General features: G+C 36.9%; 3 protein-coding genes and 1 long non-coding RNA gene across 7 annotated transcripts; 2 read left to right on the forward strand and 2 right to left on the reverse strand.

Moving 5' to 3' along the window:
- Nucleotides 1-1,191: 1,191 nt before the first annotated feature.
- On the reverse strand, nt 1,192-11,967 carry LOC310739631 (hexosaminidase D). 4 transcript variants are annotated; one of them, XM_083565703.1, is made up of 15 exons: nt 11,877-11,967; nt 11,663-11,731; nt 6,976-7,068; nt 6,548-6,746; nt 6,345-6,454; nt 5,620-5,707; nt 3,990-4,154; nt 3,717-3,900; nt 3,356-3,427; nt 3,038-3,242; nt 2,838-2,920; nt 2,675-2,750; nt 2,462-2,560; nt 2,187-2,273; nt 1,192-1,475 (listed from the first exon to the last, which is right to left on the reverse strand). In XM_083565703.1, the coding sequence occupies exons 2-15, from the start codon at nt 11,674-11,676 to the stop codon at nt 1,319-1,321; spliced, it is 1,632 nt and encodes a 543-aa protein (XP_083421829.1). In that variant the 5' UTR covers nt 11,677-11,731; nt 11,877-11,967; the 3' UTR covers nt 1,192-1,318. The 4 variants fall into 4 exon arrangements, with proteins under 4 accessions (XP_083421829.1, XP_083421831.1, XP_083421830.1 ...); XM_083565705.1 differs by having other exon boundaries at nt 6,566-6,746; nt 11,877-11,934; XM_083565704.1 differs by lacking the exon at nt 11,663-11,731 and having other exon boundaries at nt 11,877-11,911.
- On the forward strand, nt 7,468-8,646 carry LOC310739640. The gene is made up of 2 exons (XR_014537444.1): nt 7,468-7,599; nt 7,696-8,646. It is a non-coding gene; the product is annotated as an uncharacterized lncRNA (long non-coding RNA).
- Nucleotides 11,968-13,064: 1,097 nt separating the features above from the next.
- On the forward strand, nt 13,065-20,143 carry narfl (nuclear prelamin A recognition factor-like). Its single transcript, XM_083566354.1, has 11 exons — nt 13,065-13,239; nt 14,066-14,161; nt 14,723-14,866; nt 15,577-15,709; nt 15,823-15,957; nt 16,709-16,827; nt 16,957-17,086; nt 17,172-17,244; nt 17,410-17,547; nt 17,681-17,838; nt 19,148-20,143. Exons 1-11 carry the CDS (start codon nt 13,174-13,176, stop codon nt 19,387-19,389), a joined length of 1,434 nt encoding a protein of 477 aa, XP_083422480.1. The 5' UTR covers nt 13,065-13,173; the 3' UTR covers nt 19,390-20,143.
- Nucleotides 20,133-26,926, reverse strand: LOC310740030 (hydroxyacylglutathione hydrolase-like protein). Its single transcript, XM_083566355.1, has 8 exons — nt 26,614-26,926; nt 26,470-26,534; nt 26,258-26,375; nt 24,728-24,836; nt 24,352-24,455; nt 24,142-24,243; nt 23,925-24,004; nt 20,133-20,675 (listed from the first exon to the last, which is right to left on the reverse strand). Exons 1-8 carry the CDS (start codon nt 26,716-26,718, stop codon nt 20,516-20,518), a joined length of 843 nt encoding a protein of 280 aa, XP_083422481.1. The 5' UTR covers nt 26,719-26,926; the 3' UTR covers nt 20,133-20,515.
- Between the last annotated feature and the right edge of the window lie 453 nt (nt 26,927-27,379).

Genomic DNA, 27,379 nt, shown 5'->3' on the forward strand with positions numbered 1-27,379 from the left:
AATTTCAGCTACATAGAGGTATAGATGAAGTTGTTTTCATCACTATAATCACAGAAGTAAAACTGATCAAAATATTGTCTTGTAATTTAATATTTCAGGAGTTTCAAGACACACAAAGATTAAGCTTTTTCCTTTAACAAATGGAGAAGCCGGGAAGGTTTTTTAGTGAAACAAAATCATTCTTATTTATATGTTGTTGGTGAAAATCCAGCTTGGTCTGAGAAGCAAGTACAGGACTAATAAAGTACAGGACTAGCTGGTCGAATATGAAGATCATCTTTAATAATATAAATTATAATATAATAATATAATTATAACAATTCTCTCTCTCTCTCTCTCTCTCTCTCTCTCTCTCTCTCTCTCTATATATATATATATATATATATATATATATATATATATATATATATATATATATATAAATATATATATATGTGTGTGTATGTGTGTGTGTGTGTGTGTGTGTGTATGTTTAAAGGTGCCTGTTGCTGAATGTACATATAAAAATTTGTGATGAGGCCTTGTTGGGTGGCATGGCAAAGTAGGTAGCATTGCTGGTTCACAAGCCCATGGTGCATGATGCATTAGATCTCCTTGATGTGTGGTGTTTATAACAACAAAAAGGCAAAGACAAGCAGGCTTCTATTCCCTTTTTGTGCACCTCTATTTTGACACTAGAGAATTGTAACTTTTCTGAAAGACAATGACTTTTGAAATTGTAAACAGGGTAGAAAGAAAATGTAACTGAATATCACAGCCGCTGACTTAAGACTGCTAAATTATTTTTATTAGCCAGCGTTCACTATTTAATTACCAATGGTGGCTACTTTTTTCTACCCTGTCATTCAAATACAACTGGATAACATTGAGAAAACTGGTCAAAACTGGAGACATATAAGTGCATAATGGACAAGGCAGGTTTATAAACCATAATAGCAGATATAATAAATATAATAAAAAAAATGAGCATTTAAAGTGTTTATTAGCAACTATCTTATTTACAGCATTATTGTATACTTTGAATACTTGTTTTATACCTTTAAAACACACACACACACACACACACACACACACACACACACACACACACACACACACACACACACACACACACACACACACACAAAAGTTTAACTCTTGTCTGTATATCAATAACTCCCCTATAATTTTTCTGGTAATATCAACTCAATGTGGAGTTTTGGCAAAAAGAAAATGCCCTTTATTAGACTCCTAAGCAGGCAAGATGTTTTTAACATCCATGTATACACAAAAATGTATGAATCATACAGCTTTTATAATGCATCGTTTATCTTTTAGGTCAAGAAATGCGTTCCACAACTTTGGCCAAACTATGGAGTTCATTCATATATTGGTTAACATTCTCTTTCATCCACTTCTCTACAGTGTCTGGGAAGTAGATAGCAATCATCTCCAACTTGAATTTCTTCATAAAGTGATCCCACTCTTTCACCAATCTAACAAGAGGAGACAGAAGAGAAATGACCAGGGTAAATATTCTAAATAAAACGCTCGCATTATTTGAACACTGGTCTTGAGTTAATTTCAACACTGTGATTCAAAGCTTATTATGAACAAATCAACATTGACTATACTATATATACCAGACTATATTTTCATGCAGTAAATAAATTGCATGTAGAAAAAAATACTATCTATTCTACAAATCTTATGGTTCAATCTGTGTTAATTGCTGTTTAGCTTCTTTTCTGTTTTCCACTAAAATACAAATATTTTTTACTAAAATAGAAATATCCACAATTCTATAATGATTCCATTTATGTAAAGAACTGAATATGGAATGTGGAATAAATGGAATGGAACAAAAAAGCAACACTGTCTCTCTCTGTCTCTCTGTCTCTCTGTCTCTCTGTCTCTCTCTCTCTCTCTCTCTCTCTCTCTCTCTCTCTTTCTGACTGAATTCTATCACATGTCTATCACATGTCACTCATCTAAGACTCAAAGGCTTAAACTAGACAATAAGTCTCAGATTTTGCAGCTTTTAATTCTGGACTCATATCGGACAAATCAGACAGATGATATGAATTTTCAGCAGAGACTATTTGTACAAAATGTATCCATATAATCATGTTGCTCTTTACTCATTTAAAAGTACAGAGCCAAAATATTCAGCTAGTATTAAAGACTGTGAAGTTATACAAACCTACCTGTTGAGTTCTTTCTTAAAATATTGAATATTCGATGGATAGGAGTTGTTTTTTCTCTGTTCTGGACTGAATGGTCCTTTTAGATGACTGCACACAAAATTATAAATTTTTTAGAAACACATAATGATGAAATAATGGAAGGTTCTATTTTGTACAAACAGCATAAAAAGAATTGTGTGATATTGCATATAACCATGATTACTAATTTACTAAAAGATTTTGAGTTGTATAATGAAACAAGATTTAAAGTGTTAATGTGTTAAAGTGTTACTTACTAGTCTTTGGTAATTTTTATGATGGAATTCTCAAGTTCATTGTGGATTTTATGCACCATGTAATAAATTTCAGAGCCTGCAAATGTCCCTGTATTTAAACTGGAGGACATGAAAAGTCATATCACAGGCAGATGCGATTAGCATTATGTCTTGTTTATAATATCATTTCTACCACATGTTCATATAGAGTCAGAAAAGAGAACAACGTCATACCACATATTATTTTTTAGGGTAACATTGCAACCCAAAATTCTCTGTAGCTGGATTTCAGCTGTATGACTAATTGAACCTGAAACATACACAGTATGGGAAAAGTGTTGTTTACAGGTGATATTCCATTCCTTCACAATGACCTTCTTTGCTTCTTAGTACTCACCATATTTTAGAGCTGTTAGACAGATTGCCAGAGAAGGAATGGCCACAGGAAACAGTTCACATAGCACTGTGTGATGCTCGTATCTAAAACATTTCCAAAGAATAGGTTTAGTCACTTATATCTGTTAAGCAGTCAACCTCAAACTGTAAATATTGGCCAGAACCTATTGTTAAGTTTAGCAATCAAATGAGTATACAAACCTTTGCCAGCCTGTTAAAACAATTCCACCAAATTGTATAATGGAATGCTTAGATATAGACGCTATGACTTTAAGCCAGGCGAGGTGATTCTCCAAGTGGTAATTAATTGGTGTCCATCTTTGGCTAATGCCTGAAGTGCCTTTAAATGCACTTGCAAACCAAACAGTATGAAATCCTGCCTGTTGGTAGTTATGTAGCAGGTTTACTTAAAAATAAAAATAAAAAAGGTTTCTTGTCATTCAACTTAGCTTTTTTTTTTTTTTTAAAGAAAAAACTAAGATTTTTATCAATTTAAATGTACTTTTATTTAGCGCTTACCCATTTGGTACACATCAATGTTTGAGTCAAATTTCCATATCATAGGGGATGCAATGCTTGAAAGATCAAATACTTGGGGAAAAATATATTTTACTAATTAAAAAATAAGAGATGACTTAAAAAAATAAGAATGTCATATGTTAAAAAAGATACATAAAAAAGAGGAAATAGCAGTAAATTGTTCATGTATATCTATCATGTTTCAATTCTTTTTTATTTGTTTCAACTGCTGTTAAACCGAAAATACAACTTCCACACATTAAATATAAAAAAGAGAATTAACACAGTAGTTTCTGTTTACTGATTCCTCTAAATTGATTCATTTAATTAACTGTGTTTTTATGTTGTAACCTTCTCATACCTTCGCTTAAGTTGAGACTGATATTCCTGAGCATATCTTCCCAAAATATAGGCTTTATTCCAGGTTTCAGTTCAACCAGGAATTGACACACCTTTGTCATGTAGCTGATGAGGAGTAGCCTTGTGCCTTGATTATTTTGCTTCAACCAGTTGTTTGAGTCCTTACTCTCACCATGGTCCAAAATCTGAACGTTTTATGCCAATAATGTTTAATCTTACATTCATCATATATTTAATATTCAGGTTTTTCAGAAGTTACTAAATTAGGTCCAACCTCATGTGCTCCAATATGAAACCATCGTGTCTGTGGGTGCCTCTTCAGGACCTGAGTTAGCATTTCCTTAATCAGTTTCAAGCTACCACGAGCCAGAATGTTCAGGCTGTTTTGAAAGCTGCCCACGTCTCTAAGGTCAAAGAACTGTTCATGTTTCAGCACAAACTGCACAGGAAAAGAAGCAGAATTATTTTTGTTATTTTACTTCCTTTTGATCAATTGGAGTTAAAACATTTGCTATGACTGTATTGGTTTGCTTTTTGGTAAAAGAAAATCTCAGGAGACCTAAAATAAAAAAGAATGGAAATTCTGACTAATCACATCTACTCCTGTAATTATTTTTGCAGGTTCCAGACCATGATGTTTTTATAAAAATGTAAACCATTTGGTAATTTAAGTTTTAGCACTGAATGTAGTTTATAAATGTATACATGTGAGCAAGCAATCTGTTTAACTTAGGGCCAGATCTAGACATTTGGAGGCCATAAATCCTCCTTTAATCTACTGTTCAGAATAAATAAAAAGCACCTAACACAAATATAATTTCTAACTTTTAATTTATACAAAACTAGTACTAGTACTTTTATAATATAATATTTACTTAAATGTGCCATTGCCACCTAGCTGTGAATTTTATTTACAAACATTTACTATTTTCATTAGTATTTTGGAAGTATGAGATTAAGTACCAGTGGTCAACTGTGCAAAGTAATAAAGAGTGTTTTAGAGAAGTGAAGAAAAGAGTGCAGGCAGGGTGGAGTGGGTGGAGAAGAGTGGCAGGAGTGATTTGTGATAGAAGGGTATCTGCAAAAGTAAAAGGGAAAGTTTATAGGACTGTGGTGAGACCTGCGATGTTGTATGGTTTAGAGACAGTGGCATTGAGTAAAAGACAGGAGGTGGAGCTGGAGGTAGCAGAGCTGAAGATGTTGAGGTTTTCGTTGGGAGTGACGAGGATGGACAGGATTAGAAACGAGTTTATTAGGGGGACAGCGCATGTAGGTCGTTTTGGAGACAAGGTGAGGAAGGTGTGATTTAGATAATTTGGACATGTGCAGAGGAGGGACATGGGGTATATCAGTATAAGAATGCTGAGGATGGAGCCACCAGGATGGAGAAAAAGAGGAAGGCCAAAGAGGAGGTTTATGGATGTGGTGAAGAAAAACATGCCGGTAGTTAGTTTGAAAGAGGCAGATGTAGAGGACAGGGGGGTATGGAGACGGATGATCCGCTGTGGCGACCCCTAATGGGAGCAGCCAAGAAATGAAGAAGAAGAAGAAGAAGAAGAAGAAGAAGAAGAAGAAGAAGAAGAAGAAGAAGTTAGTATTTTGAAAGTTAGGTATTGATGCAATTTCATTGTCCAGTCAATTCAAAGCACCATAAATACATGAATTTAAAGTCTTAAGTCTTAAAACCTTTTTAGCAATTGCCTGCTCTGCCTATAGCTAGCGCTGGTCCTGGTTTAACTATGCTAAACAAATATGACATTTCTTTGACACTTGTCCTTACAAAAATCAAAAAGTGTTGACTCATTCCTGTGATTTTTTTGTTGATCCTAATCCACATTTTTTAATAAATAAATTTGTAAAATGTTTGCACTGGTAAAAGCTATCATAGCTGCATCTTAATTTACCTCTAGATTTCCAAACACCTGCACCAGGGGTATCAGCTCGAGATTGTACAGGCCAGCCAGCCACTTAATTTCATTAAGTTCTTGCACACTGTTTCAGATAATTAAAATCAGAATAACGTTTTTCATTCAAGTGAAATTCACTTAGAAAGTATTAGACCAAGCACAAATTAGATAATTATAATAAAAAGCAATATATAAATAAACAGAGATAATATTACAATAAGACTCTCCAGTAGTTTGAATGCCTGTGTTCATAGTGAAAAGAAAATTGTAATGTTAAAATGGCAAATGAAAAAGTATCAGTGTCATCTATAGAGGGGTAAATTTTGTGTTTGAACCTCTCCTCAAATATTTTCAAGTGGCAAATGCTTATTCCTGAAAGCTAAACACAGCATACACAGCACATCTGATTATATGAGTATATAAATATTATTACAGTGCAATTTCTGTGCAAAATTTTATTAAATGTCAAATAATATTTTAATGTAGTAATTAAAATAAAGAGATACAAAAAATTATAAATAGAAAAAGAATTAACCATTCAAAACTGGTAAATTTTTCACAAAACACAGTGATTTTAATTTAGTATATTTTTCTTCATCTTATTCTAACAATTATATCCTGGCCATGTTACTGAGCTGAATGATACTTTACTGATTATCATACAGTATAAGCTAATAAAAATTATATTTAGTATCTTAGATAGTGGAGAAAAGCATGCTCACTTGTAGGCAAAAGGTGACCTGAGAACTTCTAGGTCCCCTTCATAGGGAAACATATCATCATACTCCAACAAAATTCCATTAGCACCAAGATTGGAGATCAGTGGAAAAATCTGCAAAAGGCCCACAAAACCAGACAATGCAACTAAAGTCATAGTCAGTACAATGATTTTTTATTTTTTTATTTTTCACAAATGCTCCCTCACCTGCTGAAAATAACTAACTTTTGGTGCAGCGCCCTTAAGATCTAGGTGTACTACACGGAGAGGTCTTGTGAGCCTTTCCACAGGGGCATTTATTATACTTTTTACTTTGAGTTTTGAATTAATGTTCAAGTTGTTGAGTCCAGTTAAATGCCATATACGACCTGAGATCATGGTATGCATCATTTTGCTTGTGCTCTGGCTGTAAACAAAATAGCAAATGTGCTTAAACGTGCAAATGTTCATGTTTGTACAAGTGCGGGTTGAGAAACAATGCCTAGAATTTAAACAGAGTTCAAACAAGTTAAAAAAATAAACTCCCAAGAAATAGTTTTCTGTAATATTTTACGATTTGTATAACACTTAGTAAACTAGTAAAGGATTTATGCCATTATGTTCAGCTTAATCCTAACTTCATATAATACACTTACCTGTTGAAAAAAAGCTTTGCTGCAGCAAACACAACCAAGCAGATGGCCAGCAGCATTAAAATCCTCTTATTTGACATAGTTAATATGCTGTTACTAAAAAAAAAAACATTCCACACACACACACACACACAGGCAGTAGTGAGTTGAATTGCCCCCTCCACTCAACACACAATGACTGTAGAACAAAAGCTCTTTGTTTTATGCATAGAGTAACTGATAAATAATTATGACTTTATATATAATTTACAATTACTTCACATCATCATGAATAAAATATAGCATAAGAGAAATATAAGCTGAATATATATACTGTCCTAAGTGTCCCTTAGTTTTTACATAAACAGATTAAATGTTTTTTCAGTAGGCTTGCATAATGAAATATCAGTCTGTTTGACGCTTAATCTAAAAACATAACTTGGCAAGGTCAAATAGTGAACTTGTATGACTCCACCCACACAAACCCACACACACCCACACACACACAATTTTGTACCTTTGTTATTAAAGGTCCGGCAGCATTTAAAAGGAATCCAAAGACACCCTAACCCAAATGTCTTGTTATATTTAATTCTAATTTTAACACTTCATTGTTTTGTCAAATGTCACTCTGAATTAAACACTACCGTCTGAATAAAATTTCAGGCATGCAATGTAATTACATGAATGGTTTGAATGGTTATAGATAATAAAGCTATTGTAAACCCTTTAAATGTTACTTAGTTTACTTTTTTTAATGCACCGTGTCAGCACTGAACTCAATTACTGTTAGAGAATCATCAACCACGCCTCCCTCCTGCACTCAGCGCACTCGCTCAGCCTCTCCTTCCTATTTATCACCCACACCTGTCTCCAATCTACACTCCCCTTTATAAGGCCCCATTCCCACTCTCTCACCGTCTGATCTACAGTTTACACTACAGATCATCTCTGGACTACCTATGCTCTGTATCCACCTGTCTGCTAAATTCATTCTCATTCCTCGGAGACGGAACCGGCCCCCTAACATACCGTCTCTTTCAGCCAAGAATCCGAACCCAGTTGGATCCCAATGGTTAACAAGACAAGAGCATCGCCTTGTGGGCGAGGCTTGCCTGTATTGTGGTGAGCTAGGACATTTCAATCCCCAGTCAAAATCAAACTGCGGATTGGCCCCATCCGGGAACTACCAAGGAGCTCCAGCCCTTTCTGGGATTTGCTAACTTCTACCGAAGTGGATGCCTCCTTCCCCAGCGCGGGGAACCCTCCATGGCTCCGAACCTGCGCCTTCTTTCTCGAGGAAGCTCTCCCCCGCAGAACAGAATTACGACGGAACCGGGAACGTCTGGCCATCAAGCTGGTGCTCGAGGAATGACGTCACTGGCTGGAAGAGCCGGCACACCCATTTATGGTGATCACAGACCACAAAAACCTCCAATACCTGCAGGAAGCTAAGCATCTAAACCCCCGGCCAGATAGGCCCTATCATACACTTCCACTTCACCATTACATATCGTCCCGTCTCCAAGAATGGCAAAGCAGAAGCCCTGTCCTGGATTCATGGCCTTGACGAACCCACGGACCCCGAACCCATCGTTCCGCCCAATTTGATCCTCAGCCCCATCATCTGGGATTTGGAGGAGAAGATCCGGACGGCGACGCAGGGAGAGCCAACCCCCACGGGATGCCCGGAAGGGAAGACATCCGTTCCCAGGCCTTGCCGTCAAAACCTGCTGAGGTCGATCCATGAGGCCCCCGGTTCCAGCTGCCCGGGTAGAAGACAGACTCTCCTCCTGGTCCAATCACACTATTGGTGGCCAGGGATGAGCGGGGATGTGGCAAGATACGACCAATGCTGCTCTGTCTGTGCCATATCCAAGACCCCATGAAACTTACCCGTGGGAAAACTGGTCCCCCCAGCCAACCCCCTCAGCGGCCGTGGTCCCATCTGGGAGTGGACTTCATCACTGACCTGTCTAACTCCGATGGTAACACCTGTCCAGGTTTTTCTCAACCTGCTTCCTACTCTCAACACAAATGACAATATCATCCGCAAACATCATTGTCCTTGCAGACTCCTGTCTGACCTCGTCCGTCAACCTGTCCATCACACAGGAAAGGGCTCAGAGGATGCAATCCAACCTCCACCTTAAACCAGTCTGTCGTTCCTACTGCACACTTTACAGCTGCCACACTGTCTTCATACATGTCCTGCACCACCCTCACATACTTCTCTGACACACCTAACTTCCTCACTTGAATACCACAACTCTTCTCTCGGCACCCTGTCATACGCTCTCTCTAAATCCACAAACACACAATGCAACTCCTTCTAACCTTCTCTATACTTCTCCATCAACATTCTCAAAGCAGTAATGTGCCTGTGGTGCTCTTCCTTGGCTTGAAACCATACTGCTGACTTACAGATAGTCACCTCTTTTTTTAGCCTGGCTTTCACTACTCTTTCCCATAACTTCATGGTGTGACTGATCAACTTTATTCCTCTGTAGTTACTGCAGGTCTGCACATCTCCCTTATTTTTAAGATCGGTACCAGGACACTCCTTCTCCATTCCTCAGGAGAGGAATCTTCTCCATCCTCTCACCTTCCAAAATCCTGTTAAACAATCTTTTTAAAAACTTGACTGCCATCTATCCCAAATATCTTCATGCTTCTACCGGTATGTCATCGGGTCCTACCCACTTTTCACTCTTCATCCTCTTAATCGCTGTTCTCACTTTCTCCTTACTTATCCTATCCACTTCCTGCTTCACAATCTCCACACCATCCAACCTTCTCTCTCTCATTTTCCTCATTCATCAGCTGCTCAAAATATTCTCTCCATTTTCTCAACACACTCTCCTCACTAGTCAACACATTTCCATCAACATCCTTTATTGCTCTAACTTGCAGCACATCCTTTCCAGCTCAGCTCCTCTTCACCAGCTGCTGCATCTCCTTAAAGAGGGATGTGGCAAAAGCAAAGGAAAAGCTTTCGCCACATCCCTCTTTACCTGCTGCCGCATCTTTTTGTACTCCTAACTACTTTTCTCTTCACTCTATCGATCTCAATTTTGTTTTGTCAACCTCTTTCTCCTTATGCTCTCCTGCACTTCCTCATTCCACCACCATGTCGCTTTGTCTTCCTTTCTATTTTAATATGTCACACCATTTTAAAAAATTTTGGAAGGGGGCAACAAAAGGTAGGAAAAGTGTTTCTAAAAAGAAGCAACTGTTGGAACATTTTTTAACTAATTCAGTTAACTGGCAACAGGTCAGTAACATGATTGGGTATAAATGGTGTATCTTATGCCGGGCTTACACTGTTCGATTCTGGCCATGACTTGGTCGTCTGAGACAAATTTTGAAAATCTTTTACATTTTGCAGTCTTTTTTTTATTTCTCTACACACTCTCCATTACTTTGCACTGTTAACACCAGGTACCTACACTCATCCACCTTCACCACCTTGTCTGACTGCAACCGCACCACTCCACTGCCCTCCCTCTCATTCACACACATGTACTCCGTCTCACTGTGACTCCTGTCTGTCTGACCTTGTCCGTCAACCTGTCCATCACCACTGCAAACAGGAAAGGGCTCAGAGCCGATCCTTGATGCAGTCCAACCTCCACCTTGAACCAGTCTGTTGTTCCCACTGCACTTGTTTCTACTGCACTTGTCTACAGACTTGGTAGTCTGAGACAAATTTTAAAAATCCTAAAAATCTGTGGACTTTGATCGCTGGTTTGACATGTTCACCGACAGCCGATTAATAGCTGTTACAATATTTATTTTCCGCCCATGAAATTCTGGCAGTGTCAGAATATTTCAGACTTTTTCCAGCATTGTGTCTTCTCCTATGATGATTGAGAAACAATAGGAGCACCAAACCTTAGTTAGTGCCATAATATATTTTCACATCTGAAAAGGCACCAACAATGCTATATACAATGTATATACAGGTTTTACATATGCTTTAATTCATTTTTCAGGGAAGGCAAATAGATCATTTCAGCAAGACAATGCTAAACCGCATACTGCATCTGTTACAAAAGCATAGCTTTGCAGTAGAAGAGTATGAGTGCTGAACTTGTCTGCCTGCCAAATATTTCATCATTTGAAAAGAAAAAAAAACATACGAATCATGAAAAGTGCAAATCATCAAAAATGACACAGTACTGACAACATTCTTTGCTTAAAATTTCAGCAACTGGTCTCCTCAGTTCCAAGACATATACAGACTGTTGTTAAAAGAAGGGGGATGCTACATAGTGGTAAACATGGCCCTGTCCCAACTTTTTTCAAACATGTTGTAGCCATCAAATTCTAAATTATCATATTTTTACTTAAAATGATACATTTAATTAATTTAAACATTTATGTATTTTCTATCTTCTATTGGAAATAAAATATAGGTATATAGGATTTGCAAAGCATTGCATTCTGTTTTTTATTTACTTTTTACACAGTGCCCCAACATTTTTTGAACTATTTTGGTATTTCTTCTTTCTTTATGATGAATATAAAAATTTGGTGATAATATAAACAAATGTAGTTTGCTTCATATCCAGAGTGTTTGAACATTAGTTGATGTGCAATGCTGGTATCTGTCCTAATATACAAATAAACCACAAAAAAAATATATAAAAAAGATTTAATTAAGCATGTGTGCAATGTACCTATTAGTAACATGCCAGTGTTAACTTACCTTTTGAATGTCATTGAAAGCCTTTTCCATCGAATCGTATAACAAATAATGATTTTACTTGTTTTGTGTCTTTCCGATCCACATGAAAAAAAGTGAGAGTAATATCTATTGCTTTTAGGCAAATCCTTAAGCCCAAGTTATTCTTGCATATTCTCATGAGTGATTATACCTGAAACTTTTCTTTAAAAAATGTTGAACTTTGTTCAGTACTCACCACATTTCACCTGAGCAAAAGTCATCTGGGTGTGTTGGTGTGTAGGTGTGTAGGTGTGTATGTGTGCGTGTCTGTGCACGCGCACAACAAATAAAGTAAAAAAAACAAACAAACAGGCCAAGCGAGTCAAATTGGCAGACCATCTTTTTGCAGTTAACCAGCTATATATTCTTATATACACCTTTGCATTTTATTTTATTAAATTAAATTTCAACAAATAGTATCATCATATTAAGTGTTATATAATATTTTGAAATGTGCAACTTTTTACGATAATTACAGGTGGGCATTCTCCACAGATATACTGTATAAAAAATTCAAGTAAACAGACAACAATATAAACAACAGCACCTGTACATGTATGCAAATGTGAAAAATACATGATAATATTAAACAAAACTGCAGTCAGCATTGCTGGAATGTATGCTTGTGCTGAGCAGCACTATCAGTTACAGTTGAAAATCAGTTTATCAGTCAGAGTCAAGTGTACAACATAAGAGACAAGGTGATAAAGTGCAGCAAAGTAAAAAGTAAAGTGGGTAAAGTGAGTTGTACTTGTGGTGGTGCTTTCTTGTCAAGGTCACGTTCTTCTTTACAGCATGGCTTGTTTATAATTCCACACATATAAGCAGTAACCCAATAACTAATAATGATCACAACAAGAGCAATTAAATACTAAATATCATTTAATTAATTAGTCATTATAATATAGCATTGTATTTTTTAGCACTGTTACAAACTTTGCAATAAATAACAAAGTGAGCAATAAATTAGCTCCTGTAAATTATACTGAACATCAGATTATTTTTTATTAAATTAAACAGTATATAATTAATTGCAATGTGTTAACCTCCTCAATGAACATTTTGTAAACTGTGTATGTAGGCTCAATAATAATAATAATAATAATAATAATAATAATAATAATAATAATAATAATAATAATAATAATAATAATAGTTTTACCCTCTTTCTCATTGTGATCTATTAATTTAACCTTATCCTTCTTCTAGCCATTTAGCCTTCTAGTCTATCTATCTATCTATCTATCTATCTATCTATCTATCTATCTATCTATCTATCTATCTATCTATCATTATTATTATTATTATTATTATTATTATTATTATTATTATTATTATTATTATTAAATGTTTCCCTTTGCGGACCGGATTTTCCGGTCACGTGAATCACCGCATCTTCTTTAGCCTGACTGAGGGGGAGGAGTCTGGAGAGCTGTCACTGAACTTCTCGTGTTTGTTAGCAGTTTGTTATTATTGTATGGAGGTCAGTCCCAATGGCGTCCCACTTTAGCGGAGTTTTACAACTAACTGACTTGGATGATTTTATTACACCGTCACAGGTAAATATACAACAGTGATTACATTTCATTAGACTCTGACCGTGCCTTTGTATTCAGCTAACGAGTTAGCTAAGCTACAAGTAGCCTAGCACTGCAGTGAGCTGTTCATATAATAGCTCACAGGTCTGGTGTCTGTTTTGGTGAAGTGGACAGATCAGGGAGAAAACATGTTGGAAGAGAGGAAAGCAGACTCAGAAAGACATCTCCAGCTTCTAACACACACACACACACACACACACACACACACACACACACACACACACACACACACACACACACACACACACGTAAGACTCTAGATCTGAACTCAGCGGGAATATTGAATAACATGCCTCATTTAGCAGATGTAGGTCCAATAACATTAGTTATATTGCACTTAAAAATACCACGGTACTATAATAATAAGATTATATAAGGAGATCTTTAGTATCTCCATATAGTGCTATAGTAGCTTGAAAAAACAAAATTACTGCTTTTTTATAGTCTTGCTGTATATCATGTGTTTATTGAACTTCCATTTAGAATAGAATATACTAAAATAGCCTTTATTTGTCACATTTATTTATAAATTACAGCACAGTGCAATTATTTTCTTCGCATATCCCAGTTTGTTCGAAAGCTGCGGTCAGAACACAGGTTTAGCCATGATACAGTGCCCCTGGAGCACAGAGGGTTAAGGGCCTTGCTCAAGGACCCAAGAGTGGCATCTTGGTGACCCAGCATTTACAAGAAATAAAGTTGTTAGTCTTTGGATTACTGTGTATGTTGATGTGTTTACTGTTACCACTTTCTTAAAGATTATTTGCCTTTCCAATGATTTCCTCAGGAATGTGTGAAACCAGTCAAAGTGGACAAGAAGCAGGGGCGATCCGTGGCCAAAATTCAAATTGAAGACGATGGCACTTACTTTCAGGTTAATGAGGTCTGTGAAGTTTCTTTTATATTAGGATTTCCCTCAATTTTCTTGACAGTTCCCACTCACTGCTTAACTCCTCTTTGACAAACCTGTCATCATGATGCCAGCCTCATGTAGCTTCATAGGGCATATGCTATATACACTGTTCTTCATGCAGTAACTCATAAAAGCCTGCAATTTTCTTGTCACTCTGACAGAAAAGAGAGTAATCCATGCCTAAAGCCTTGAGAGCACAGCAGTTTTACTCTCTTGGTTCCCAGGTGCAGATTAACTGATTAGATCAACAGATTATTTTCTTCTTCAGCACCAGAGGGAGTACAATTTCTTGATCTCTATCAGCATTTAACATGTCTACTACTTACCACACTGTATACCTGGCAGCATTGTGTTTGGAACTGGAAAAGAGCTGTATTACGTTGCACACTCAGTGTTCAGCATGTTGTGAAGCGTATGGCATACAGTTAATGCAATTAAAAAAAACATTTTGATTATAGAGTCGATATTTCTGTGTATGCTTTGGTCCAAAATGAAATAAGTTTTGACTCGGACCTGTGTTTTTGTTTCTAGGATGGTCATATGCAGAAGCTGGAGAAAGCCAAGATCACTCTGAATGACTGTCTGGCCTGCAGCGGATGCATCACATCAGCCGAGAGCATCCTAATCTCACAGCAGAGTCACGAGGAACTGTATCGAGTACTCCGCCTCAATAAGGTACGGATGTAAAATGTCTGAGAATATCGAGCACTTCATCTGAATAAGTTACAGATTTATGATGTATCTAAGAATTTTGAGCACTCCGCCTCAATAAGTTATGGATTTATAATGTTTCTGAGAATTTCTCCTTAATATAGTCTAAGAATGAATAAATGTGCATTACTTTCAGGTTACAAATATGCATTACGCCTTTGTGGGGGATATTGGGATTTCAAGATAGATCATCTATTAATGAGCTGTTTGAAGTTCCCAAAGTTCAAAATGTTTTATATGCAGGTGATTACTTGCACATTTGCACTCTCAGTCACAATTATAAAATAATAAGTGTTTATAATACTACCATTTGATACCAAGAATAAAGATCAATACTAAGAATAAAAAAAATACTACCATTTCATCTGATTCAGGTGGTTCCATCTGTAAATAACATAACATAATTACTTGAAAATGTGGTTCAAGCCATCAAATCCAGCTGAAAGAATGTATAAGTGTATTAAATATGTGTGTGTTCTGGAGTTGATTGTTTGGAAATGCTTGTTTTATGCTGTATGAGATATGTGGAGATCATTTTCCACGTGCCTAAACAGTTACCTGTCAACCATTGCTGTGTTTAGTGATGCTGGGATTCTGTATTATCACAAATATGCTTGTTGTTCTGCTGTTTTCAAAGTTTAGGAAAAGCAAGTGATTTGTGTTTTACTATGCAGCAAAGTAGCAGCAGTGAGCAGAAGCTGGTTGTAGTCTCGGTTTCACCGCAGTCCAGAGCTTCCCTAGCTGCACGATACTCTCTCAGCAGCAGCGAGGTGGCCAGGAGACTTACAAGGTTCTTCAAAAATTTGGGTGAGTGATTTATTTATTTTTTTAAATTATATAATGATATGCTTCTTAGCAGCATCACCTTTTCCATGGATTAGTATCTTCTAATAAAGTTTGTTGTATTTGCTGTATTTCAGGTGTACATTATGTGTTTGACACTGGCTTTAGTCGCACCTTCAGTCTGCTAGAGAGCCAGAGAGAGTTCCTCAAGAGGTTTTCACGGAAAGAGGAAGACAAGAAAGCCTTGCCAATGCTGGCATCTGCCTGCCCTGGTAACAAACAGACTTTCTTTATTGCTAAAAGTCATTAAAACAATATAGGTCCAGCTCTTCTGATCAATGTGAAGTTTAATGTCTAGTTTGGGAAGGTTAAGACCACAGATTTGGATTATGTCTGAGATCATTTTGTCAGATGAGGGAAACTAATAAAAAGATTCTGGTAGTTTTTAATCACCTAATAGTCGCCTGTTTAGAAGGAGTCCATATGATTAATAACGTGAAAGTGGAGAACAGTTGAAGACTCAAAATGATTTTCTAATTCAGTGAGTGTATTTTGTTATTTAATGCTGATGTTGCAGTGTTACACAATATGCTTCGTCAGAGGGATGAAAAGCGATGCACAAATGTGTGCACACACAATACACAGTAGATGGTCTGTGGGCTAGAAAGCCTGCTACCCTAGCTAGTCATTAAGGCAATTATATTGTATAGAATAAAACTCTATAGTTTTAGTCTATACAATATATATATATATATATAAGAGTGCAGACCCAGGTTTAAATCTGTTATTAGATAACACAACAACTGTGTGATGGAATTCAATTATAATCATAGTGGGCAGGTGGTAGCTTAGTGGTTAATGGCACTGGGTTGTCACTCCTGGGTACCTAAGCAAAGGGATTTAACCCCATAGCTGCTCAGTTGTATAAATGAGAACAAAGTTAGTTGCTCTATATAAGGGCATCTGTCAAATAAAATTTATATTGAAACGTAACTTTATTTAGCATCTTTGCCTCGGGAATAGGTTGGATCTGCTATGCTGAGAAAACTCATGGTGACTTCATCCTGCCTTACATCAGCACAACTCGTTCTCCACAACAGATGATGGGTTCACTGGTCAAGAGATTCTTTGCTAGTCAGCAAGTAACACAAATATTATTTATTTCTCCTCAATAAAGGGAAAATTCTTTTGGATTCAGAAGTGTTCTGCATTCTTTGATTTTTCCTTAATATTAAAACATAACGGATTATTTTAAATCTATTGTTGCACAGGGTGTTGAGCCACAAAAAATTTACCATGTGACCGTGATGCCTTGTTATGACAAAAAACTGGAAGCTTCCAGACCCGATTTCTACCTTAGTGAGGCGGAGACCAGAGAAGTGGACTGTGTCATTACATCAGGTGAGGAACACTGTAATAGATGAGATGCTGGTGCTCTTTGTAAACTCTGTAGATGTGTTATTTTGTGAATCTGATTCAATTCCAGGAGAAGTTCTTAAGATGTTGGAAGAGGAGGGGGTGTCTCTGAGTGATATAGAGCCAGCACCTTTAGACACTATGTAAGATTACATCTGTATAAATAAAACCGTAGGAAAGATAATAAAAAAATTTTAGTGCTGCAACAAGCCCTTAACACTAGTTAAGACTACCTTTAATGGACACTTTTTTTTTTTGTGTGTGTTTTATGTGTAATTACTGTAATTCCTGCGTGGTTGTAACTATAGGTTCAGTAATGTGTGTGGTGAGGAGTTGTTGTGTCATGCTGGAAGTAGTTCCGGAGGATATCTTCATCATGTCTACACTTATGCTGCCAAACAGCTGTTTGGAGTGGAAGTGGAGGAACTCACATACAAGACTCTAAAGTAAGTGCTCATAAACCAAGTCAAACAGCAGCCTAAAATAAACAAGTATATATTTGTATATATATGTCATGTTTTACTTTTTCGAGTACTTTTTATTATATATTTTTGTACTCATTTATATTTTATTTAACAGAAACAAAGACTTCCAGGAAGTCATTCTAGAGAAGGATGGTGAGGTTCTTTTGCGCTTTGCTGCTACTTATGGCTTCAGGAATATTCAGAACCTCGTGCAGAAGTTGAAAAGGGGAAAGTCACCATACCATTTTGTAGAAGTCATGGCATGTCCATCAGGTGAGTGTAATATGACTAATTTTGGAAACTGACACATCACTGATGTTTTAACTCTTCTAAGCCCTCAGCTAAAAAAAAATATATATACAGTGGAACCTTAATACTCGCGACCTTAATAGTTCGCGACTTGTCATTTGGAACTGGACTAAGAGAAATTCTCAAAAAATCTGATAGTTCCAGAGAAGCCGCAAGTGGCTCGAAAGTTCGAAGTAACATTTCAAAACAGAGTTTGTACTAATAAATTATATAAAAATCTTTGAAAAACTATTTTTTTTTAATTGTATTATTCATTTGAAGTAGTAAATAAAACATTTGACAAGTAGTTCACAATTTTTGTTGAGTTTACAGTTACAGTACATGTACAATTCCACTTTAAAAAGGACCCATCAAAAGGAGAGTCAAAACCTCGCGATTTTTGGGCAATCGATTCAAATATTTAATCGCGATTAATCGCACAATTGTCACGAGTTAACTCGTAATCGCACATTTCCTTTCCTAAATGTACCTTAAATTAATACTTTTTAAGGTTTTAATACTCTAATCAACATGGACAACATGAAAATTAGACATGTTTCAAAGTTCATAGATGTTTTTTTAAAGAGCTTGTTCATGTCTATTAGACACATGAAAAAAAGAACATACAAACACCAGGTTCCCGTTACTCCTCTTTATTTGCACTGAGCAATTTACTTACACAAGCCTGTTTACAGGGCGGTCTGTAAAATATACTCTTGTAAATGTTTTAAATTATGGTGTTATAAATTACATAAATAATCAGAACACCAAACGGAACTATCGCTGTTTCCACACGGATGCTTTTAATTGCCGGATGTGTGCAGCATGGCGGATTTTGGTGCTTGAGTTAAGACTTGGCGCATCAGTAAAAGAAATGTTTATTGATAAAAAAAAAAAATTTGGTGGAGTGAGCAATAAAATGACGTTTTGAATATTTGCGTGTTGGGTTCTTTTATACGTATTTGTTTATTTAATTCAATAAAAACCACCAAACAGAAATGCACGCTGCATTAATCGCTTAATAATAAAATTACTGCCGTTAAAATGAATTTGCGTTGTTAATTTTGACATCCCTACATACAATTGCCTTTCGTTAGGATTCTTGCAAATGATCTAAAGATATACAATTGAGTGTAACTGAATCAACTTATCAGCGAGTTGTCACATTGTTAAGTCTCAATAGAGAAAACTGCATTGATTTAAATCATTGACTCTGGGTTACAAAAGCACAAACACACGTTTGTGCCACTGTGCTATTTTACGTATAGACAGCATGTTTTGTATGTGTGCACAGGATGCCTGAATGGAGGAGGCCAGCTGAAGCCTGTAGCAGATCAGTCCAACAAGGAGTTACTGCAGCAGGTGGAGGCAGCATACCGAGCAGAGCAGCCTTCTATACCTGAGGAGGATCAGCGCATCGCTGAGCTTTACCACACATGGCTAAAAAGTATTGGAGAAGAGACAGCACGAGAGCCACTTCAGACACAGTACCACGCAGTGGAGAAAAGCACCAGCGGACTCGCCATCAAGTGGTGAACATCCGATAGCCTCGTGTTTGAAATCACGTGAACTCTATAAAGCAGGAAAACGGTGCATGTAATTTATGGCAGAACAATTAGACTAATGAGCACCGACTAAAGAACCTTTTTGTATAATAAAGTACAATCGTTGTTTTTTGTGTGGTGAACTTTAGGATACATTTACCTAAAAAAAAAAAAAAAAAAAAAGTCATAACCACTTTTCAGCTTACACATTCATTCCTTCCTGCGGCTTTGCACTGGGAATTACTTACTGCAGTGCTCCAGTTTTTCATACCAATTCATTATTTCACAAGGTTTCCATAATAATGGCGTTTTTGTTTGTCTTTGAATGACAGTAAAAGAAGCTACAGCCTTGTGACATGCCAAACCAACAGGGCGTTGGATCATTTACATTAATCAGAATGATGAAACGTTTCTTTCTCTATAAGTCTGAAGAAATTTCCCCCACACTGAATATTATTGCGAGCAGTAATAAGAGTTCTCTGTTTCTCTGGGTGAAGAATTTTCACGAGGACAGAGCTCATCATTCTCTACACTTTCTCAGGGTCCATTTGCCATGACTGAATTTGAAACACCTGCTTTTGAAATGCTTTGAAATATTCCATTTACATATGAAAAATAATTTGTCTAAAACATTTAAATGAAATGGTTTTAAATAAACAATCGTATATATTAGGTTTTCTCACTATATTTATTTAGGAAATAATTACTGAATAGATTTCTTAATAAAAAATGTTCTTTGTTATATATTTAGTTGTAGCTTTATTGAATCCAATAAAATTAGCCATCATAAAATTAGTAGTTAAGATGTAAAATGATGTAAACAAGTAAAATGCTTCATAAATGCAGTTCATAATTGATTTTTGTAAATCATTTTTTAATTATTCTTTTACAGTATCATTCAGGTCATTAGTGCAAATATGTGTAAACAAGCATAAATCGGGATTGTTGAAATCAAAACCTCATTGAGAGAATTTGCAAATGAATAATTGAGGTTTAACGTGCAGTGTCAGCTATAAGTTCTTAACTTCATAATAGCATTATTTGAGTAAACATGAGCACCATCCATGAGACGCTTCCGTGTGCGCTTTAGTGTGCGCTGCAGCAGGCCAGTATGTTGTTTAAGTGAGTTTTGGTTTAAGCAGACCCAACTGCAGAGCGAGCATGGCATGTGCAGGAATGCGCTCTTTAGGCTTCTTAAAGTTGTCCTTCTCTTTTCGTAGCACACACAGAACCTCGATAGGGTCTGACTTTCCTGTGAACTTCTGCACACCCTCTTCGCTGTCATGTTATACAGATAAACACAGGACAAGAACATGACATATAAAAGTGTACACAAGCCTTATTTTAACTTGCAGAAAAGCATTGTAGATTATTTACAGAAAATTACCATGGGTAAGGGTCACACTACAACGTTTATGCAATCGTCACTATTATATACTGCTTTACTTTTCACTCTTCAAACCCTAAACTACAAATTAAACCCCAAACACTTTCAGATTAGACAGAAAAAAAAGAAAATCCATGACAACTAGTCATAATTGTATCACACAAAAAAACTGCAATAAAGATGAAAAAGAATATATTTTACAAAAACATGAAAAGGTTTTATTTTAGATTCGTTTTGTACAGGCTAACCGTGCCTCGGCCCATCTGCCTGCAATGATTAAGACTGATAAAGGAGTCGGTTTAACAAACACAGCTGTAAATGCTGCCAATATACCTAAATATAACTTTCCTCCTGTACGACTGTATCATCATAGTCAAAGTATAACCTAAAATATATTTTTATTTACATATACATACATACACACACACACACATTTTATTTTTATATATATATATATATATATATATATATATATATATATATATATATATATATATATATATATATATATAGTGTTCACGCTATTATAATTCATATGTTTAACCCTAATCTCACAAGTACCGTAATTTCCGAACTATAAAGCGTACCCATATATAAGCCGCACCCACTGAATTTGACAAAAGATTTTTATAGACAATGTCTGTTACACGGTGTAACGGGTGAAATATGTTGCGCTTCCTTTAAGAGCATAGCGGTATTTTGGGAATAGCCTTCGCCGCATTTTTCCGCTATTACTGCATGTGTGCAAGACGAGGATTATGTCCTTATTATTTTCGATGCTCATTTCTAAGTTTCTTTGACTAACCCATAACGCTGTTGCCAAGGAAAATAAAAAAGCAGAGTTTTGGAAACCTGTCTGTGCTTATATGATTTCTGTTGTAACTGGAGTTAGCGAGCTCTCCCTTCACCCAGACTCAACGTGTTACAACGGCTTGTATCTAAACAGTAGCCTACCAAGAAAGTCATTGTTCAATGTCTTCCTCCTTCCTTTCACAACTATTTCTCTCGGGAGTTTATCTTTTGGCATCGCTGTGCGTTTAAAAATAAGTTTTTTCCCCTGATGCCGTGCAGCTCAGAACACAGGTGAGGTGCGTTTTTTCGTTTCCGTTCGGAAATTTCATTGGTCTAATGTTATGGGGTTCAGTTTTTTGGCTTGAAGTTTGTGAAACCGCAAAAACCCAGGAAAAATTCATAAATAAGCTGCTTAAAGTCCGAAAAATACGGTAGATTATTAATAGTTGGAATAGTCTTTCAGTGGAGTTGGACTGTAACTGTTGAACTTTTAATGGTATTTTCACCCTCATATACAGTGAGGAAAATAAGTATTTGAACACCCTGCTATCTTGCAAGTTCTCCCACTTAGAAATCATGGAGGGGTCTGAAATTGTCATCGTAGGTGCATGTCCACTGTGAGAGACATAATCTTAAAAAAAAAAAAAAACAGAAATCACAATGTATGATTTTTAAACTATTTATTTGTATGATACAGCTGCAAATAAGTATTTGAACACCTGTCTATCAGCTAGAATTCTGACCCTCAAAGACCTGTTAGTCTGCCTTTAAAATGTCCACCTCCACTACATTTATTATCCTAAATTAGATGCACCTGTTTGAGGTTGTTAGCTGCATAAAGACACCTGTCCACCCCATACAATCAGTAAGAATCCAACTACTAACATGGCCAAGACCAAAGAGCTGTCCAAAGACACTAGAGACAAAATTGTACACCTCCACAAGGCTGGAAAGGGCTACGGGGAAATTGCCAAGCAGCTTGGTGAAAAAAGGTCCACTGTTGGAGCAATCATTAGAAAATGGAAGAAGCTAAACATGACTGTCAGTCTCCCTCGGACTGGGGCTCCATGCAAGATCTCACCTCGTGGGGTCTCAATGATCTTAAGGAAGGTGAGAAATCAGCCCAGAACTACACGGGAGGAGCTGGTCAATGACCTGAAAAGAGCTGGGACCACCGTTTCCAAGGTTACTGTTGGTAATACACTAAGACGTCATGGTTTGAAATCATGCATGGCACGGAAGGTTCCCCTGCTTAAACCAGCACATGTCCAGGCACGTCTTAAGTTTGCCAATGACCATTTGGATGATCCAGAGGAGTCATGGGAGAAAGTCATGTGGTCAGATGAGACCAAAATAGAACTTTTGGGTCATAATTCCACTGAACGTGTTTGAAGGAAGAAGATTGATGAGTACCATCCCAAGAACACCATCCCTACTGTGAAGCATGGGGGTGGTAGCATCATGCTTTGGGGGTGTTTTTCTGCACATAGGACAGGGCGACTGCACTGTATTAAGGAGAGGATGACCGGGGCCATGTATTGCGAGATTTTGGGGAACAACCTCCTTCCCTCAGTTAGAGCATTGAAGATGGGTCGAGGCTGGGTCTTCCAACATGACAATGACCCGAAGCACACAGCCAGGATAACCAAGGAGTGGCTCTGTAAGAAGCATATCAAGGTTCTGGCGTGGCCTAGCCAGTCTCCAGACCTAAACCCAATAGAGAATCTTTGGAGGGAACTCAAACTCCGTGTTTCTCAGCGACAGGCCAGAAACCTGACTGATCTAGAGAAGATCTGTGTGGAGGAGTGGGCCAAAATCCCTCCTGCAGTGTGTGCAAACCTGGTGAAAAACTACAGGAAACTTTTGACCTCTGTAACTGCAAACAAAGGCTACTGTACCAAATATTAACATTGACTTTCTCAGGTGTTCAAATACTTATTTGCAGCTGTATCATACAAATAAATAGTTTAAAAATCATACATTGTGATTTCTGGATTTTTTTTTTTTTAGATTATGTCTCTCACAGTGGACATGCACCTACGATGACAATTTCAGACCCCTCCATGATTTCTAAGTGGGAGAACTTGCAAAATAGCAGGGTGTTCAAATACTTATTTTCCTCACTGTATGTATTGTGGTGTCCAAATTGTAAAATGTTGCAACTTTAATTTTTGTACTTTTAGTAGAAATGACAGTCTCTTCCACAACATCACCACTCAATTACAACCGAAAGTGATTAAAAACTACAGCTTTATTCAAGAATTCAGTGAAATCTTTGCTTCTTTGATGTAATTACTTGACCTCTTGATGATACTGTTACCTCTAAGGATGAATGAAAATGCACTTACGAGAGACGGAGGAACGGATTGTATTCAAATTCCTCCATCAAAGTTGATGGCACTGTTGGCTTGTCGTCGTCGTCTCTTGCCTAACAATTAACTAACCACGTGTTAAAAAAACGTATGCAACAATCTGCAGAGAAATACTATTATTGTTAAATGTTGCATGAACTAAAATACTGTATTTCAGTAAATTGAGCACTGTTAGGGAAAAGGCTGACTGTACCCGAGCCCAGCTGAGCTTCTCCTTCACCCTCTCGTTATCTGGTTCCACCAGCATTGCAAACTTCAGGTTCTTTATTGTATATTCGTGACCACAGAAGAGCTTCTAAAAAAAACACAAGGCTTCGTGTGAATACAAACAGAAGTGTCATAAATCCCATTTCCGACAGTCTCTTTTTGCTTTATAACAAACTTTAGGGCAGCAATGACATACTGTGTCCTGAGGCAGAGCTCCCAGCACCTGGGTCAGGTTGTGGTACATCTGCTCGGCTGTTCCCTCAAAGAATTTCCCACAACCACCCACGAACAATGTGTCCCCTGTCAATCAAAGCATACAGGACAACCAGTCAGACTTCAGCAAATACATTTATTTATAACAATAACCACTTTATAATTGTGAGGGTCATGGTAATACATGCAGGATGGGACATCAAATCTATTTTAAATATCGGCTGTTTTTTGTACTTTAACTGGAAGTGAACTAAAATTCTTACTCAAATGCATCCTTAAAGGAAAACATCGTGCACATGATCATTGCAAAACAGGAACTCATGTATGAGCTAATGACAGGAATCATCTTATTAACTTACCAGTGAACAATGCAGGGGAATCGGGACAATCGTCTTCCCACAGGAAGTAGCACATGTGTCCAGATGTGTGGCAAGGTGTGAACAGGCACCTCACATTTATAGCATTAAACTAGAAAGATAACACACAAATCTATTTACTGTTATAACTTTTATCTTTGTGTTTAGTGGTACTGCTTAACCATATAAAGCATATTAAACATTATGCAATATGAGTGCTGTATTAAATGTAACTCTGTTGACTTGCATTACCATATCTTTATTAAGTCTCTTTTTATATTTAAAGCTGACTCCTATTTAGTTAAAGCGCACAATTTAAAGGTGGTCTTTTTATTAAACGTTAAAAAATCTTTGCCCTATAACACATTACATAGCCTTATATTCTTATACTTTCTGGACAAAAGTATTGGGACACCTGCCTTTTCCGGGTGCATGCGGTTCTTCCCCAAACCATTACCACAAAGTTTTATAGGTTTTCTTTGAATAAGTTAAATTAAATTTTCCCTTCACTTGAACTAGGAGACCCAAACCTACCGTATTCCAGCAAGACAACACCCCTGTGTACATAGTGAGCTCAATGAAGATATGGTTTACATGGGTTGGGGTGGAAGATTTTTAAATGGCCAATAGAACTCCGACTTTAACCCTACTGAACTCCAAAATGTAGTGGAACATCTTCCCAGACGAGTGAAGGTTAACAGCAAATGGGGACTAAAGATGGCGTGGGATGTTTAATATGCACATACAAAGCTTTTGTTCATATAGTATATTTGTGATGTGTTTAGATATTCTGGTGCTAATTCGTTGGTTTTTGTTTTCATTACACCCAAGTCATGTAGTAGAATAATTTAACATAAGCGAGAAAGCACAGATTTGGAGGTTACCTTAAAAAGCTATTACTTCTTTTTACTCTCAATTTTCCGGTAACATGCAACATCTTTTAGCTCAATCGGTGAGATGAGGTTCAGCATGATGGTGCTAAACCTTTGGACCCCTTTGTTTGTGTGTACAGATGTGGAGGTGTGAGAACTGGACAGACTAAAGGAAAAAAGAGCTGCTGCACACAGTTTCTTCAAGAAGAGATGAATTGTCATTGGAGCAGTCAAAAATGCAATGTGTGTAATGTAGAAAACTGGTAACGGAAGTTAGAGTATAGAAACCTGCTAATAGACGAAGTTTCAACCAAAACACAACTTATAATCACTGAAATTAATGTCACACCGATATCTCTAAAATACATGGAGTCCTTCATAACTCCATAAATAGAAAAAAAAAAGTTTACATGATATATAAAATCATTCTATATCATTCTCATGGCTGTATCGGGAAGCTGTAAACATGGCAAGCACGTTACACACGTGACACTGTTGTCAAACTTGTGTTGCAGACCAACTATGTGCTGTGGGTATTCTGTACTTAGTGACCTGTGCATGGAGAGGTATTGGACACGGTATTCCACTCAAGAAATCTAAAAATGCTCGTTTTTACATGCTAATAATCAGCATGCTTATTGTGTCTGATTGTCACAGATACCTTGAGCTCCTGGCCATGAGTAACTTTCTGGGTCAGTCCTGTGATGCGCTCGTCTCCTCCATACACTTGTAAATCAGGCAGGTCCTTCAGCAGAGCCTCATTGCCACGTGCATGATCCCTGTACAATTTATATCACACAACTAAACACAAGGTGACACCTCCAGGATGATGTGTTCAGAAACAAACAAACAAACACACACACACACACCTACCAGTGATGGTGTGTAGTTAACACTGCTCTGAGTCTCACTCCCTCTCTCTTTACTATCTCAAGCAGCTGTCACACATGCAACACAACACGTGGTTAAAACAGGAAGCAGTGATTTATAAAAACACATCTCAAATTGCTCTCTTACCCGGTGAGCTACAGCTACATCAACAGCCAGGGCTTCTCTACTCTGTTCATCTATAACCAAGTACATGTAGTTGTCCTCCAAAATGGAAATAACCTTCACTCTCATAGCTCAAGGCACTCACAAGCTCTGCCCTAAATATAATCTTATAATCTTTAGCATGGATTTACCTTTATTTATTTATTTTTTTGTATCGAGCATTAAACTACTCACTATTACAGTTAACATTCAGCCAAATAACATTCACTTGCAGGTTCACCAATATTGGCCCAAACTTAAACGCCTGTATTTTCCCTATATAGGTGCACTTCATACTAAGGGATAAACTCATGGCTTATGCACTTGTGCACTTCATATCCGATAGGAAGTCGTTTGGAATTTAGAGCCGAGTGACGTCACGTTTCCGGGATTGTGCCGCAACAGAAATTTTTTTACCTGATTCTTGTCTATAGTGAAATAAATCACAGAAATTGTGTGATGAAATGATTAAATCATGCAAAATATAGAAGATATTTCTAGATGGAAATAGAAAATCGTCCATTTTTTTTGATGATGCACTAGGCAGACTAAAGTATGTTGTCTAGGAAACAAAGAGCTTCAAGCTTTATTTAACTTCCAAGTTCTGAGCCCTAAAGGGTCACGATGAGTAAAAAAAAAAAAAACGATAATTTTTTTTTTGTGTGTCCTTACCTTTATTGAACCCCATTTTGGATCCATTTAATATATATATATATATATATATATATATATATATATATATATATATATA

This window comes from Silurus aristotelis (genome assembly GCF_946808225.1).
Source record: "Silurus aristotelis genome assembly, chromosome: 17".
NCBI classification, from domain to species: domain Eukaryota; kingdom Metazoa; phylum Chordata; class Actinopteri; order Siluriformes; family Siluridae; genus Silurus; species Silurus aristotelis.